This window comes from Carassius gibelio, chromosome B5, assembly GCF_023724105.1.
Source record: "Carassius gibelio isolate Cgi1373 ecotype wild population from Czech Republic chromosome B5, carGib1.2-hapl.c, whole genome shotgun sequence".
Lineage (NCBI taxonomy): Eukaryota > Metazoa > Chordata > Actinopteri > Cypriniformes > Cyprinidae > Carassius > Carassius gibelio.
The window spans coordinates 15838857-15856461 of NC_068400.1; the positions used below are offsets into that span (position 1 = coordinate 15838857).

The 17605-nt window shown below is 36.0% G+C and overlaps 1 protein-coding gene and 1 long non-coding RNA gene across 2 annotated transcripts in view; both read left to right on the forward strand.

Moving 5' to 3' along the window:
* LOC127957442 (BMP/retinoic acid-inducible neural-specific protein 1-like) overlaps positions 1–17605 on the forward strand; it is a 168138-nt gene that overhangs the window by 129495 nt on the left and 21038 nt on the right. Inside the window, exon 6 of the mRNA XM_052555976.1 lies at positions 14573–14809. Within this exon, the coding sequence (XP_052411936.1) occupies positions 14573–14809 (237 nt within the window). The remainder of the gene's footprint in view (positions 1–14572; positions 14810–17605) is intronic.
* LOC127957444 (uncharacterized) lies at positions 1684–4693 on the forward strand. Its single transcript, XR_008153802.1, has 4 exons — positions 1684–1744; positions 2343–2401; positions 3185–3277; positions 4446–4693. It is a non-coding gene; the product is annotated as an uncharacterized LOC127957444 (long non-coding RNA).

Consider the following 17605-nt stretch of genomic DNA (forward strand, 5'->3'; position numbering starts at 1 on the left):
AATAATGAGACTCGTGATTAAGAATAATGAGAATTATGAAAACAATAACAAAAACTCAAGTGTAAAATAAATTACAATTTGATTACAATTGTCCTTAAAACAGGTTTCAATTACTTTATGCAGGTTTTCATTATTATTATTATTATTATTATTATTATTATTATTATTATTATTATTATTATTATTATTATTATCATAATTATTTTATTTTTTTTAATTAAATTTACCTGTTTACTTATTATTATCTGGGTGTTCTCAACTGGCAACATCAGTAACTTTAGGATATCGATTTGGATAAAGACACACACTCAAAAAAATGAAATCTGGGTGTTGTTCGATAAAAATAAATAGAGCATTTTGAAACAAATACAATTAATCAGTTTAAGGGATGTACACAATTATTTTAAATCAGTCTGAACTAAATCCATACATCCTTAAAAGAGCTTAATTCCTTTGTGTCGAAACAACGAAAAAGAATGCTTCAAGTCAAACTACTACTTTTGCGCATGCGCAGATGACAGGAAATCCACGTGACCTCGTCAGTTATCGCGGGCGCCATTAACGTGGTGGAGTCCATGGTGGAAGGCTGTAGAATTGGTAAGTTCAAAAATCCTTTATCATCTTTGTCTGCATTGTGCTGATAGAGAGTAAAAATATTTAAATCAATCAGAATTCAACATTAAGCGTATATTTGACCGCTTATTGGAATATTTGAACAACTCTATTAGTCACATGCTCATACTCGATAAAACATAGTAAATCGATATAAACGCCTGCATGTATGTATATAATTTAACATTCATGCGGTAATCGCTTAGTTCTAACTCCTGTTGCAAGCGTTATTTTACTAGATTGTTTCAGTTAACGTGGCTGTTGTTGAGCGTGCTGTAGATGCTTCTGTACAAAGACGATGTCAATGTAATAACAATGATATGCTTGATGTAAATCAACAAGCAGCCAGGCGGCGTGGAATACAGTATAGAGCACATGCGCATTAGGCCTGTGTCATTTGACTATGATCGCAGAGGATTAGGGTGCACGCGTTTTAATTAACATAGATGAATACTGTGACCGTATGTGATTCCCTCACTCCTGTTACATGTTCAAATTCGTAATGTTTTATAGTTATGATCTTAAACGTGATATACTTTAAACTTATCACTGTGTGTTATAATTGCTACTGCACATTATTGTATTACGTTTTATTATTGTTACAGTTGCTGTAATTAAATGAGCATGATTTAAAGACAAATTGATATTTGTTTGGATGAAATATAATGATCGAAACTTGCCTTCCGGACATGCATTCACATTTTATATTGATTTCAGTTATAATGCTTATTGCACAGAAAATGCGACATAAATCTTCGGTTTCCTGCTAGAGCAGGATGGTCCGTTTTCTCCAGAACTGTTTGTGTAGCAACACTAAACATTTGGAAATAATAACACAATCATAGTTTAATTGAATGCCCTACATCTCATGCTAATTATATATATATATATATATATATATATATATATATATATATATATATATATATATATATATATATATATATATATAAAAATAAATATATATAGTTTTACAGAGCTGTTGAGCATGTAATAGGTGAAGCATCTGTACAGGTAAATACAAAAACACTGAAAATTTGTGTAAACATTTTTTTTTTTTTTTTTTTTACAGGTTTTTACAAGAGCTCAAAACAGCTTCCTATGCTTGGGTTGTAGTCTACTTTTTCACGTGGTAAGTTGTATTAAGGGATATTCTTAAATGGGTTTAGAAAAATGGCTCATTATTACTGTAAGAAGAAAGTGAAGTGACATTCAGCCAAGTATGGTGACCCATACTCAGAATTTGTGCTCTGCATTTAACCCATCCAAAGTGCACACACACAGAGCAGTGAACACACACACACACACACACACTGTGAGCACACACCCGGAGCAGTGGGCAGCCATTTATGCTGCTGCGCCCGGGGAGCAGTTGGGGGTTCGATGCCTTGCTCAAGGACACCTCAGTCATGGTATTGAAGGTGGACAGAGAACTGTACATGCACTCCCCCCACCCACAATTCCTGCCGGCCCGGGACTCGAACTCACAACCTTTCGATTGGGAGTCGGACTCTCTAACCATTATAACCACTCATAACCATAGATAATGTAATTTTCTGATTTCATACAATTGATAGTTATTTTACTAGATTGTTTCAGTTATAAAATTAGCCATTTCATTCAGGCGACTGCTGCTGAGCATTCTGTAGGAGATTTCTGTTCAGGTAAAGATGAGAACACTGCAAATTTATGTAAAAATGATTTTTATATATTTTTATTTTATTTTACAGTTTTTACAAGAGCAATAAACAGCATCCCATGCTTGGGTTTTAGTGAACTTTTTCATGTGGTAAGTTGTATTATTGATGTTCTTAAAGGGTTAGTTCAGCCAAAAATTCTGTCATTAATTACTTACCCTCATGTTGTTCCAAACCCATAAGAATTTTGTTCATCTTTGTAACACAAATGAAGATCTTTTGATGAATTCTGAAAGATTTCTGTCCTTTCATGAACAGCGACACAACTGAGACTTTGATGCTTTAATAAGTTCGATGTTCGAAAGTATGATGAACAGATTTAATTTAGGCTTTTACTTGCATACAAACATTCATCAGCAAACATAAACAGGTCAACTGAACATGCTTGATGCCCAAAAACAGAAGATCAAACGTGCTTCGTAACGAGAATGAACCTCATTGGTTCTTGCATGTCAAACAAACATGCTTAAGCTTCCGTTCACCAAAACTGATATGCGAGTTGATGAATGTTTATATGTGAATAAAAAACTTAATTAAATCTGTTCATAATATAAAGCGAGTCTTCAGAAAAATTTGACTAAACCACTCAATTCATATGGATTCGTTTTATGATCTCTTTATGTACTTTTTGAAGTATCAAAGTCTCAGTTGCATAGCTGTTTATGGAGGGACAGAAAACTTTTAGAATTCATCAAAATAAATCTTCATTTGTGTTCCAAAGATGATCAAATGTCTTCCAGCATGACACGAGGGTGATTAATTAATGATATAATTTGTATTATTGGGTGAACTTTCATACAGATTGTATGTACTATTATACTTGGTTATCGATATGCTATGGTCAAATAATCAATGTTTTTGTGCCTTTTTTACAGAATAACAGCATAGACATGGAAAGAGAATGCATCCTCAAAGCAGTGTGTGTATACTTAAAGGAGGACCATCTACAGCTGTTCTAGGAGTACAATGTAAGCAAAAGCTTTTCTCTTCTTCACTTTCATGTTTACATTATGTTTTGTACGCTTGTTACAGGTTTCATATGTTTACTAGGGGTGCAACGGTTCTCTTTAAAAAATCGAACCATACCGTTCTCTACTTACGGTCCGACACGCACTTGCAACGTGGTCCACCTCGAATGACCATGCATCTGTAGGCTAATAAGGTTTGTTTAACATAGTAACGTGGAAAACAGACAGAGCTTATATAAATGTATGTTTCAGTCGATGGCTGTGCATTCTGGCTTTCCAAAACGTTACAAAAACGATAAGCAAAAAGCGTGGACCAAACAGTTACTCTTTGTAAACTTTGTTCAGTGCGAGTGCCATCCGTATGCTGCTCTAACATCCAGTCATGAACGCTGTTGCTATCTTTGTTTAAACTAAACTTATTTAAGCCTTGCTAACTTAAACATTCAGGAGCAAGACGCAAAAGAGAACTGTGAGATGATTTGTGAGTGCGCTCATCCAAAGCGTGCACATGCTTTTTTCAGAAAACGTGCAAATACTGAGTTCTCTTTCAAGTCTTGTGCTTCAGAGGCCAAATTCATACAAAAAATATCAATATGCCCGTCTTGATGAGTATCCAAGCAACTATTGTCTGTTATGTCTTAGGTGAAGTTATATTAAAAGAGAAAGACATCATATGTTTAACAGTATGTACTGGATCGTGAAAAAAACTATTCCTGCTGCCTGTGTTTTTAATGTTAAATCGTACAACAAATGACAAAGAAATCACTAACTTCTCTTGAATGAATAGCTTGTTACTTCAATAATGATTAATCTTTAATTTATTAAGTGAAGATGATATGCAGTTATTTTATATTTGATTATCCATTTTCTGTACCTAAAAAAAAAAACTACTGCGAGAAACCTGAAAAAACTGAAAAGCACAGTTTATTTTATTTGAATCTTTGATCTATTGTATTAATTTGTAATGTTGCTTGTAGTTTGATTATTTGTTATTTTCTTACTTTTTATTTTACAGTAGTCCTATTTTCCCTGAACATAGCACATAATGCACTGTACCGTGATACGAATCGAACCGTGAGCATTTTGAACCGTTGCACCCCTAATGTTTACTGTCATTAATAAATATTGTTGTTTTACACGTGAAACACATTTTATTTTTCTTGCACAGGATTGCGACTGGGTGAATGCTAAAGAAGCCATAGAGCAGATGGTAAAGGGGATCTACATCGTCCAATCCGAAGGACACCAACCAGGGGATAAAACTGTGGACGTTGGTATCGTGATTGAAGGGACTGAGGTTCTCTGCTCTTTGAAGAATGTAGCTGTAGCAGTGGCCATGGCTTGGACTTACCCACGAGAACACAAAGCTACATTTGAGGTCATCCGGAATGTTTTCTTTAACTTGGATGGACAAAAACTTTCACCAAAGGAATAAGCCCTCAAGAACAAGATGCTTGAGTAAGTTACCTAATGTGTGTATTCTCAAAAGACTAAATCTTGACTTCAGAAGGTATTAGCTGTGAATATACATTGAAATATCAATATTGTTAATCTTGGATGATATTTTTTGTATTTTTTCACCTGAAAATTTGCCTTGAAATAAGAATAAAGAGAAACTTGTGACATTCACTTTGAGAACATTTTATTTTTGCATTAAATTACATTTTGATAGACATGCCAATAATTAAACATTTGTTTGAAGTAAATAAAGTTGTACAATTAACTTAACAGTAGTAGTTGACACTATTTCTGTTAAAGTGATTAAGATTAATTGGCTCAACAAGATTAAATAGTTTACAGAAATTCCGAAATAATGATTAAAATGAAAATGATTTGATCTTGTTGGTTCAAAATGAATTTTGCTCTTGGGTTCCATTTGCCTAAATTAAGTTGAGACAACACCATTCAAATGTGTGGAAATAGGTGTCATAATTATATTAAGTTAGACCAACGATTTATTTTTTTGAGTGCACCATCTGGGACCAATAAAAAACAAGGAGACATTAATTTCTAAGCAGCTGAAGTTAAAGCGAGCCGTTTTATTGGTTAATTCGCACCGTAATTTCTCTCTGATAGACATAAGGCTCTTGAGAGGCTTTTGACAGCACATTGTAATGAATCCACGAATAGAGAGAGGAAAGAAAGTTGCTTTTTATTGCTGCTTGTTTTGTTTCTCCCTTTCATACACACCCGTTGTGTTCTTGCCGGAACCATAAGCCCATCCTGGAAGATTTATGAATACGTTAGAATAGCCTGAGCCAACAGTTTTCAAAGAAGTGGAGTGAAAATAAATTAAATAGCCCCACAGGCAATTCATCTGCTGCTTGATGGATTACATACTCATCTTCATACTCTCTCTCTTCTCTCACTCTGCCGCTCTTGCTTTCTTCAGAAGATTGGTAAACATTTGGCAAACAAATGAATAAACACGAAACAACTCAATTAGGACATATGTGCAATGAAGTCTGTCAGTGATGAATTGTGGATGGAAAATATGTCTGGGTTTGAAGAGACAACGTGATGAAAAATGATTTGTCTTTCGAGGTGACCAGATCAATGTTTCTGTCTTTCTCGGAAAAAAAGGCTGACGGAAATGACATGGCCATAAATTCTGGGAAACGTTCCTTGTGTCTTATTTTATAGTAGCATTTTGTATTACTATTGATTGATAGTCCTCTTATGCGATCAGTCAGAAGTTTAAAATATGTAAGATTTGTTTTATCTTTTTTTAAGTCTAAAAACTGCATTTGTTTGATTGAAAATATAGTAAAAATTGTGAAATAATATTATAATTCAAAATAATTGTTTTCTATGTGACTACACTGTAAAAACGTAATTTATTGCTATGATCTAATCTGAATTTTCTGCATCATTACTCCTGTCTACAGTGTGAAATTATTATTCAAAAGTCATCCTAATATGCTGATTTGCAGCTAGATAGATAGATAGATAGATAGATAGATAGATAGATAGATAGATAGATAGATAGATAGATACTTGAGCAGCAATAATAATTGAGCAGCAAATCAGCAAATTTGAATGATTTTTGAAGAATTTTGTGTAATGATAAAAAAAAAAAAAATAGCTCAATCACAGGTGGAGAAAAAATTGCATCGTACACAAATCATTATTTTAATATTTCACATTAGTACTGTTTTTAATGGATTCTAATAAACTCAGCCTTGGTGAAGAGGCTTCTTTTTATCTCACAAATGGAAATGTTGTCATGTGCTGATTTTCAAGGATTTCAGAAGGAGCTCTTTTGCAGTTGTATTTGAATAAACTGTTTTGTTCCAGAAGATCGAGAGATGCAGAGATTCCTCTTAAATGCGCATGAGCATCGTAGATGCAAACGGAAGGATGGAGGAGCTTCACACTGCACAATAATCAGAGGTTCTGTTGTTCGGTTTGTTAAGCCCTACAGATCGAAACACAATCAGCGCAGTATGACGGACAATCCAATCATGTTTAACTGCGGTGGCGAGAGCATCAGACTGATGTGGCACAGTCGCTGAAGATCATTCCCCTTATAAACGCACAGGCGCTGGGCATAGCTCTTCTGTAATGGTACATCATTTAAAAGATTGATGCCACTATCTTTATATTCAGCTCTCTGGGTTGCCAGGCATCCAGCGGGCTGATGAAATCCTTCCTGGCTGACCCTGAGGTCAGCTCTCAATCTGGGGTGGTCAATCAAGAGTGAGTTTCTATTTGGACTAGTGGGGCAGATAAATCAGCCACTTCCCTCCTCCTTGAGACTGGCTCTGACAGTAAATTTATTTTCTTAGCCCTCATCCTCCAAAGCAATTTCAAGACGTTCTGTTTTTATATTGATTCAGTTTTAGATTTCTGATGCTTGCGACAGCTGGATATTACCGTAATTTTAACTCTGCGTTTATTAACAATGCAACTCTAACAGTCTTCTGAGCTGATGTAAAGGTATATTGATTTGCGTTCCAGAACCAAATGGTTGCAGGTTTCGAAAAGTAGTAGTTCTCAAATAAATTATTTGACTTCATAATGGCTGTGTAATGACCGCAACAATCATGCAAAGTTGCATCTGGATATCGTTAGCAGATCTCGTGACGAATTTCAGCACGTTCTGACATTTAAGCATCTTAAATACTGCGTATGGTATGTAGAGAGTCCAACATATGTCATTTTTATGAGAGGTTTTTAGAATCATGTCCCAAGTCTGCATAAACACAAAGCTCTGTTCAAATCCTAGAGCGAAAACGGATTTTTAACCTTTAAAAAATGTTCCCAATATGACTGCGCTGCTTTACTATTTGGGCCAAATTTACATCTTTCATAGACAGGGCAATTGTAGAATGCATTCTGATAAAGAAAGCATCATTCAAGTCGTGCAGATTGTCAACCATGAATGCATATCACTCAATACTGAATTAATGTTGCAGTATAAGTATAAGTATAATAAATGAATAGTATACTTATACCATCCATTTAGACTATATAAAGTACAATATTCAACTTCCAGAAATAAGTTCCATTTGCTTATAAAAAAAAAGAGAAATTGCTACCAACCAGAGAATCAAAACAAGAAAATCTCACCAATATATATATATATATACATACACACACACAATTTTTTTGCAACCCCTTTTACACTGGAAATATGTGCTTGTGGTGATGTTTCTGCAGCACCGATATCCTTACTGCATGTTTTTTGCAGAAGTTTCAAAGTGAAATGTCCAGTGAGTAGCACTTAAACTTGCATTCGTTATGTGTCCATGACACATTTTTATTATGTTGGTACAGGCACGTATTGCTGTGCTTCGTATTACATTACTACAGATATGCATTACTATGACATTACTACTTTGCTATGTACTGTACTGTAAATACTGCAGCATTCAGAATTCCAGTGTCCGGGAAAAATAACAAACCCAACCCTAAACCTACCTGATCGTGATTGTGAATTGCTCATTTGCTGATGTAAGCGTGATATTGTAACTTAGATGTGGGTTTGATTGTTATTATTATTTAATGTTATTATTATTATTAATTATTTTTATAATTTCATAATAATAATAATGGAACCAAAGTTGCTTAAAAAAATGGATGGGCACTAATGCAATTCAATTTTGAGTGGTGTCTGTCACAGGCTTCACGGAACGTACCTATTTCAGCATTCTGCAAAGTACATACATACATACATACATACATACATACAACTTGATGCTTTTATCCTGACAGATAAATATGTATTCTGTGGTTAGAGCTGACCAGAGATCAGCATGTATTTCTAGTGTGTCAGTCCTCAGTGTTTCAGCAGCTCACTCTCATGCGTCAGCCAGCAATTTGGTGCATAGTGCAATTTCTGTTTCACCCTTTAGACAGCAGTCTTTCTCATTAGTGAGGCAATCTCTGTATGTAATTTTCTGTCTTTATGTTTCTTACCTACTCTTTTTTGACTTTCTGCCATCCTCTGTAGAATGATGCTGTATTGACATTTGTTGTATTAGTCATTTTTTAACCTTGTGCAATATTCTCATGTCATTCTTTGCTGGAGTTTATGCAAAATGAGTAGTATTTTATTAATATGTGCTGATAGCAGCTTGAAGAGGCTAGATGAATGTATTTTTTTTTATTGATTTCCTATTGTGACGTTTCGGTACTGTATGCATATTACTAACATACTGGCTGTTTGTTAGTACTTATAAAGCAAATACTGATGCATGATTGCACCATATTTCATATCCCTTAATCTAACACCATACCTATATTTAACAACCACCCAAATTAAAGTGTGAAAAAAGTGCGCCTGCAAAATAATGTCGGCACCACGAGCAGGGACTCGCCATTACTGAGAAAAAAAAAAAAATTACAAAACCAGCTATGTTATTTTATATTGCTTCATTTATGTTTTTATTTTATTTTATTGTGACTCATGTTTCACCAGAGTGGTGTGCAATGCTGTACCGGGTGCGCGACCGAGCAAGTTTACTGTCAGCTATACTTACAGAGCTGGTTATGTGATACAAACATCAAAATGTATTAGTTCACAAATAATGCATGGTAAAAGTGAAACTTAATAATAATAATAATGTTGCTGTTTTACTGCCAGTAGTGTTGTGTGGGAATTGTGAATTATGTCTATATGCAAGTTTTTGATGTGCTGGTGGTTTTCTAATGAGCTTAGGTTGGAAGTTAATGTGTTGGAAGTTATGTGGTTCTAGAGTGGCTCTCATTGACATTTCAGCAGCACCAACAAGTTACTGAGGAATGAATCCTCAAGGAACCAGTGGCGCAAAATTATTATAAAAAATAAAAGACGTAAAAGCATTCACCTGAGGTTGATGGCACTGGTTAAAAAATCATTTATTTTATTGTGTGATTTCAGGGGAGGATGAGGAAACATTGTCCCTGATCTTATATGCATTACTGATTTTTAGACTAACGTTACTGTCACTGGAGCCAAAGTCATATGTGGCATATTTTATTTTACGGCATTAAAAGAGCGGGGTGCATTTCTTTACAAAGTGCAGTGCACTGTTATAAAGCTATGACCCTTTAAATGAGCTGGTCATAGCATCCACTCAGTGTGATTACACAGTCGAGGGAAGGGTGGTTTGTAAGGTCTTCATTTTTTTTATTTGATTTTTAACAGGAAATGGGCCATAATTTAACACCTTATTCAAGAAATGCCTTTCACTCCATCAGCGCATTGGGTAATGATTATTTTGTGAATTTTTGGGGATACAATGCTCAATTAATCTTTGATGAAACCCTTGCTTATGAGGCAGGCTGTGGCATCACAATCCGCACTGTTGCCAAGAGCCTGTGAACTCTGGAATCAGGCCTGATTTAAACGGCGTAAAAATATCAGCGCAGTCAAGGCCAAGTCCCATGGATGAAGTTTAACATTTAGATAACATACTTCTCACCTGAATAAAGGGCACATGCAAGAGCTGATCAATAGTTCAGACCTTAAGAGGAAATGCATTTATTGGTTGGTATTTAGGAGGTATCCGTCCTCTCTGCAGAGTTGGAGTCGAGACCAGCCCTGGACTGAAAGGGATCAAAGTAAAACAGAGATATTACCTGCAAATAGAAATGCAATGGTACAGAATGTACAATTACAACAAAGTTTAGTCTAAATGGATGCTAAGTTTATGATGAAATCCAGGGCAGACAGACTTTAATAACATGCACCCAACATCTTCTTACTGTTGAATGATGTATGGGATGCAATTAAATAAACTAGACCTGCAATTTAGGTGCTCAGCTACAGAGAGAACGGCTGATTTTTGACGGGCTGAAATGCAAGACTGAACTGATCAATTGTGCCCTGTTTTAACTTAAGCTTTAGCCCATTAAACTCCGTCACTGTCTGCCATCATCCATGTTTGATGACTTTGGTTGTGGACACAGTCTGAGAATATGTGTGACGGTCTGATGAAACCTGCTTCTCTCAGCATCCGCAGGCTCTCATTAGTATTTTTACACCTGATTGCTCTTCACACACTATATTTGTTTTGTTTTATATATATATATATATATATATATATATATATATATATATATATATATATATATATATATTTTTTTTTTTTTTTTTACATCAGCTGAATGAAGTAAGATTTTGCAATCATCCTGCAGTGTTTACAAGAAAAAAGTGTGAAAATTAAGTGGTAGAGGTGAATTCTATAAACAAGTGAAGCTCATTAGTGAAACATGAAACTTGAGTAAAACATATTTAGTACAAAATTTATATATATATATATATATATATATATATATATATATATATATATATTAGTGCTGAGCAACGGTTAAAATTAATTTTAATTTTAAAATTAAAAGTGATTAATTGCATTGTTATGTACAAAATGTAATATTTTTTTCATTTGAAAAAACTGCTTTATGAACAAAAAACTGCTAAATGAACAAGTGCAATAACATTTGTTGTGCAAACACTTTAAACAAATAAGGTGCTTTTTTTACAGTAGTATTCCTTTTACATAGTAGCAGTTAAAATCATTCTTGTAAACCTCAATTTATATCAATGTAATCAAAAAAATATAAATATACGCACACACACAAATCAAGTGGAAGAGAAGGACTACTAAGCAGAGAAAAGTAATTTTTTAGTTAGTTGAAACTGAAGTGTTAGGTTAGAGCAGTAATGTCTGAATTAAGAAGGTACACACATCTGAGATCCTAGGGTCTGCTTTTTAACTTTGAATACAAACTTATCTGATTTTACTTTTGTAGCTATTTTGATAGTCAGCTCCAGACACAATGCCATTCACTGTAGATGGAAATTCAAAGCGTCGCATCTAGTCGCGCTTTCTTAAACTCATAATAAACCAGTGAATGATCTTTCCAAAACTGAAGCTGATTAACAGAACACGTTTATATTTAGAATACATTGCAATCAGTCTAAAATAGAAGACAACAACTCAAACACCTGCATTAGAAGCTGTACTTCTTTCCGTGCCTATTTAGCCATTTGCATCACACAGTTCACAGCACCTGATGGATGTATTCATTATGAAGACACTGAAACTGCAACATTAATTGGTTTAATTGCAGATGAGTGACAATTCAACTATATCCAATGAATAATGAGGCTAGAATCTTGACTGCTGGACTAGCATATAGGGGATGTTATGGTTATGGAGGGCCCTCCTAAAAGCCCCATGCCCTAGATGATCACCTCCTCTGCCTATAGCTCACACTGGCTCTGGTTATCCCTTATACTGTATATATATCTTGAAATAGACTGTGAATTTATTGCGCATGAAGGTAATTTTTGGAGAAAAACAGGCTTAATGTATTCACCTATTCAAGTACACAGAATTATTCAGATACGCTCAATGAAAGAAACTGTATATTTAAGCTTGAATGAAACTAACTTCAGACAGAGTTGTTTGATAAAATGATAATAGGGGAGAGAGACAAACGCTGGAATCCCTCTCTTGATGCTGCAATGTTCCAGTAATGAAGACGGGGATTGTGTGTGTTGCGTCTGGGCTGTTATTGTGAACCCAGGGCTGTTGGCACCGCCAGTGTCGTCGAGCTGCACCCATCCATGAACCCACCATCTGGATTCTCCCACAAATCACATTAAAGTTGCAGTTGCAGGAATACATCAAGCTAAATGAATACTGGCTCAGGGCTCCACAGTCAGTCTGATGGAGAGACAGACAGACGTGCCGCGGTGATGATCAGTCCTGCACTCTGATGGCAGCTCATGTCTGTCACACTGACTGTTCTAAAGCACAGCAAAAATATGAATCAAACATTTATTTAAAATAATATTTTGAAGTAAAACTTTTAATCTGACATTTAATCTGATATATATATATATATATATATATATATATATATATATATATATATATATCAGTATAGTAGTCATGAAGTAGTCATGAAAGGCTCCCACTTTAAGCACACTTAATTGGAATAATTAATATAAATATTATACAGCTTTTCACAAATATTTTCTTGTAACATTTAGAGTACACTATAAGTACACATTTATTGTAATCAAGTGCACTTCTTTTTCACAAGGGTGATCACAGGTGACAGCCCACCTCTCTTCAACAAGACAATTTGACACATCATTCATGTCATAAGTAGCATAAACAGAGCACTGTAATGTTTAATAGATACCACAGGGATAGAAGTTTGTTTAAATCCATCAGTATGAACATTAATAAACATCAGTAAGTGTATTATGACGGTTGCTGTCTGGAGTAGCAGATTAATTTAATGTGCCATTTTAAAATGGCCTTTTAAATGTAATTCAGGATTGGTTAATGTGAGACCTGTTATTTGTGAAACAAAAGCAAATTTTATATATATATATATATATATATATATATATATATATATATATATATATATATATATAAACTTTTCTTGTGTGTGTAAAGGTAAATAAAGTCAACATAACCTCTAACACAGTCCTTTAACAGAGAGAATGTGTAATTACTTTGAAGCAATTATCTGTATGCCCACTGCACATTTCCTTCCATTAGAAATTGATATGCTGTATTATATCAGGGCTGGCTTCCATTAACATGTTTTATGTCGATGCTTGAGGTATGATTTATTATTTATTTAAGAGAATGATACAGTACATTCTCTGACACGAAAGAGTCCATGTAACCTAATAGCTCTTTGAATATGGCATTTTTATTTATTTTTGAATCATGTGGGATACATTGAGTCTCCTGATGTGCTGTATTAATGTTGCATAAATCATAAGAAAAAATAAAGGTTTTGTCCTTCAGGAATATCTAATGCATTTCCCTTACTGATGTTTACAGAAAACACTGTATGAGCTTTTGTTTTATGCCAAATTTACACTGCAAAGATGCTTCTGAAGCGGCATTTGGCTGTCTTTACACAGACTGTTAAAAGCTGCTCAGAGGTGGCCTAAATTCATTTACACATCAATTGTTGATCCAAGGGCTGATATGGTTCAGAGCGGGAATAGTCTGGTGTGAGGAACACATAACGCTTTTTTTCAAATGTAGCCTGTGAGCCACTTGTTGAAAATATTCTTATTTAATTTATTGATTACATGTAAGAATCTGATGTAAAATTATGTATGCAACTAATTAGGTAATCCATTAATTATAAATATTTTGTATTATAAAAATGTTATTAAACATTCAAATGGAATCACCAAAAAATAAAAAATAAAAATCTAACAGAATTTGGGTAAAACTTATACTTGATTTCTCAGGGCCCTAGGTGTTCTAGTTGGTCACTTAAAGATTGATGATCTAAAGAATCATTCACATAAGTTACTATGTTGTGTATTGCTATTGCATTTAACACAAGCGTGCTTTCACGTGCACATACACACATACAGAGTGAAGAGTATTATGTCAGCCCTGGTAAATAATCCCAAGCCGTTCACGACAGAATACATCAATCACTCCTCCGTTTTATTCCATTATGTAAAGTCCTCCCACTCCAAGGGGACAGTTCAAAGTCAAGTGGACCTCTGGCAAAACTTTCACAACAAACTTGCTGCTCTCCGACAGCATGATTCACTGTCACTGTCGGCAGAATATTCTGAGCACATTTACTGGGGCTGAACTGTAAACATGTGTCGTAGGGTCCGTACTGTACGTGGGTCCGTATTAGGTGCTCGTATCCAGAACGGGCTAATGCACGGCTTAATGTGAAATAAAGAAAGTTCTGTCATCGGCTATCTGCAGCGCTTTCTACCTGTTGCTCGCTGATGTGAAATCAATAATGTCTTTGGATCCCTGTAATGACTTTAACATTGATTCTCTTTCCCGTTTTCAGGTTTGCAGGTCATTTTCCCCGAGTACCTTCAGGAGAAGTTCGTCCAGTCAGCTCTCAGCTACATCATGTGTAATGGGGAGGGAGAATACATCTGCCAGAACAGCCAGTGCATCTGTCAGTGCGCCGACGAGTACCCACAATGCAACTGTCCCACCACTGACCTCCAGATTATGGAGAACACGCTCATCGGCATGGCAGAGACTTGGGAAGCGTCTTACAATGACTTTGAGAACTCAGGTAACACTGGAGCAGCCATTTCAATAACACCAAAAAGCTAGACACTTTTCAGGACTCAGATTTCCAGGATAAAAAGAAATCTGAAAAAAAAAAAAAAAAAACTGAAAAATAAATAAAGAATATCATCAAGGGACGATATTTCCCCACCTAAAATGATATGATTATTGGGGACATTTTGGCAAACTGGTCAACTTGATTAAATGTACAGTATGTGTAACATTTCATGTAAATTCAATCAATTTAATTAGAATAAGAAGTGATATTTTAAAACCCAGCTGTCTAAACTGGATAGATGGCCACTCAACACCAAAACCAAAATACATTAATTGCTATCTATACTTTTTCAGTGGAAACATCCTTTCAAAACCCTAGTGGTAAATTGAGTCTGCTCACAGAATGGCAACACGATGATCTGACAGCATTATCCGGCAAGTTAGCTTGTCATGTCTGTCAGCAAGTCTGGTCTAGAGCCAATTTTATAATCCATTGTCAAATTTGACAGTTTCACCATGCCACACATCATGACTAATAAGTAGACGTGGCGACAGCGAGCATTGGAGTCAGGTGTTGTAATCCCACTCGCGGATCGATTTCGACAACGCTCTCACCACCACACACTACCACGGCAGCGCTAATTGGGCTAAGTGACGTTTGAAGTCATCTTCATTGATTTTGCTTGAATTAAACAGAAGACTTCTGTTTACTCATTCAATAGAGGAGCTGCTCTCGGCTCCTCTCTAGGCATACACTCAGTGCTCATTATACGGCAGTCGTCTTTACAGACATTATACTTGCGTTTTCACTCATTTTTGCTGAGAGAACATAATTTTATTATTTGCAACCAGTCAACAAATCTGAAAATATAAGGAAGTTGACTCCATGCTGACAAATAATGCATATATATATATATATATATATATATATATATATATATATATATATATATATATATATATTGTGACGAGTCAGCTGCCTCCTCCCTGATTATCACCGGCACCCCGTCCTAAATCGCCGCCCTTCACCAGGCTCCCGACTGGAGTGGGTGTGTGAGAGGAGGGGCGCTGGACGAGTCAGGGCTGGCGGCGTGTGATGGGGCACACCTGAAGGAAGTGGAGCCTCATTACCGCCGCTGTTTAAAAGCCCAACGCGCCTCTCCTCAGGAGACCGGTCTCTTCCCTGTGCATGCACACTGGTGTCCTCGTGGGTCCAGGAAGGGTGCGTTGAGGGACCCGCGATCCGGATGGGAACCGCACCCGTATACACGGCCGACGGGCCAGGATGCCGGGCCGTCCATCCCCTACCAGCGCCGCGGCCAACGAGAGAGACGCGGCCGCTAGGAGAAGCCGCCGCCCCTCGCGCCCCGGACCAAGGAGGGGAGCGCGTGCGGCCGCCGGACTCCGCCCCTTGCCTGGACCCTTCCTTGATGAACACTGCCCGACCTACACAAATCCCGCAGCACGACGAGGACACCAGATTCCCTGTTATTTTGGACACTTTCCCCCTTTGGCCACTTTTATTCCCTTTGTTTTATGATTTCTGTTAATAAAAACCTCTCCGAGGCCTGACGCCACGCCCACTGTGTCTGTCTTGTGCTCCTCCCGTGACAATATATATATATATAAATAAATATATATATATATATATACTAAAAGTTGCATGCCACAGGTGCTTTTATTTGATCAAAAATGCATTATGAAATAGTAATATTGTGAAAAAGTATTACAATTTAGAATAGCTGCTTACTATGTGAATATATAGTAAAATTAAATTTATTGTTGTGATCAAAGCTGCATTTTCAGCAGCATTAATCTTGGCTTTAGTGCCACATTATTCTATCAGAAGTCATTCTAATATGCTGATTCGCTGTTCAAAAAATATCTGATTATCATCAATGTTGAAAACAGTTGTGCTGCTGAATTTGATGAATAGAAAGTTCTTTTTTTTTACCATTTTAAATGTCTTTATTCTCACTTTTGATCAATTTAAAGCATCCTCGTTGAATAAAGTCTTACTGACGCCAAATGCTTGACCAGCAATCAGATGAACATAATAATTAAAAATTTATGTAATGCAAATGGGTAAGAAATGACTGCATATTTAAGCAAACTTACTGAATCTAGGTTGTCCTTGTCCGGTCAACCGTAAGCTTTAAATGTCATTAATCATTTGCTTATATGCTGAGTCTGTTGTTGATTTCTGTGAGCTGCCTTGTACTGAAAACTCTGCATAGGACTTGCATGCTAACTCCTCTCTGTGAGCCAATCTGCAATAAAGCAAGCATGAATAATTCAGCGCCCCACAATGCTTTCTCTGGGAGAAGAGGCACTTCTTGCGGTTTATTGTAACAGTCAATTTCACCCCACTGCCTGAACTGAAATCGCACGCCACGGGCGAAAGCTCTGCTCCATTCCCGCTCCCAAAAGATGGATTCACAGAAAAGCTGTGCAGGTTTATGAATGAATCTTCTATTCCCACCAACTACTTTTCTGATATCAGAGCTGCATTGCATAGCAAACATGACAGTATGTGTATCCCATTTAGATTTTGTCTGCCGGTTTAAGAGAACGAACACACTTGAAAACTAAACACCAGCAAACCTACATGTGCTTCTATCACCAGTGTATGGTTCGAGATTTGTTTATTTATTTATTGATTTGTTTATTTTTTACATGTGTAACCAGATCATCACTGACACATGTTAGCTATTGAAGTATGTATACACACAGTACACTTACAACATACTCACACACAACGCAACGCTGTATAGCAAATATCAGCTGCTTGATTGTTAATATT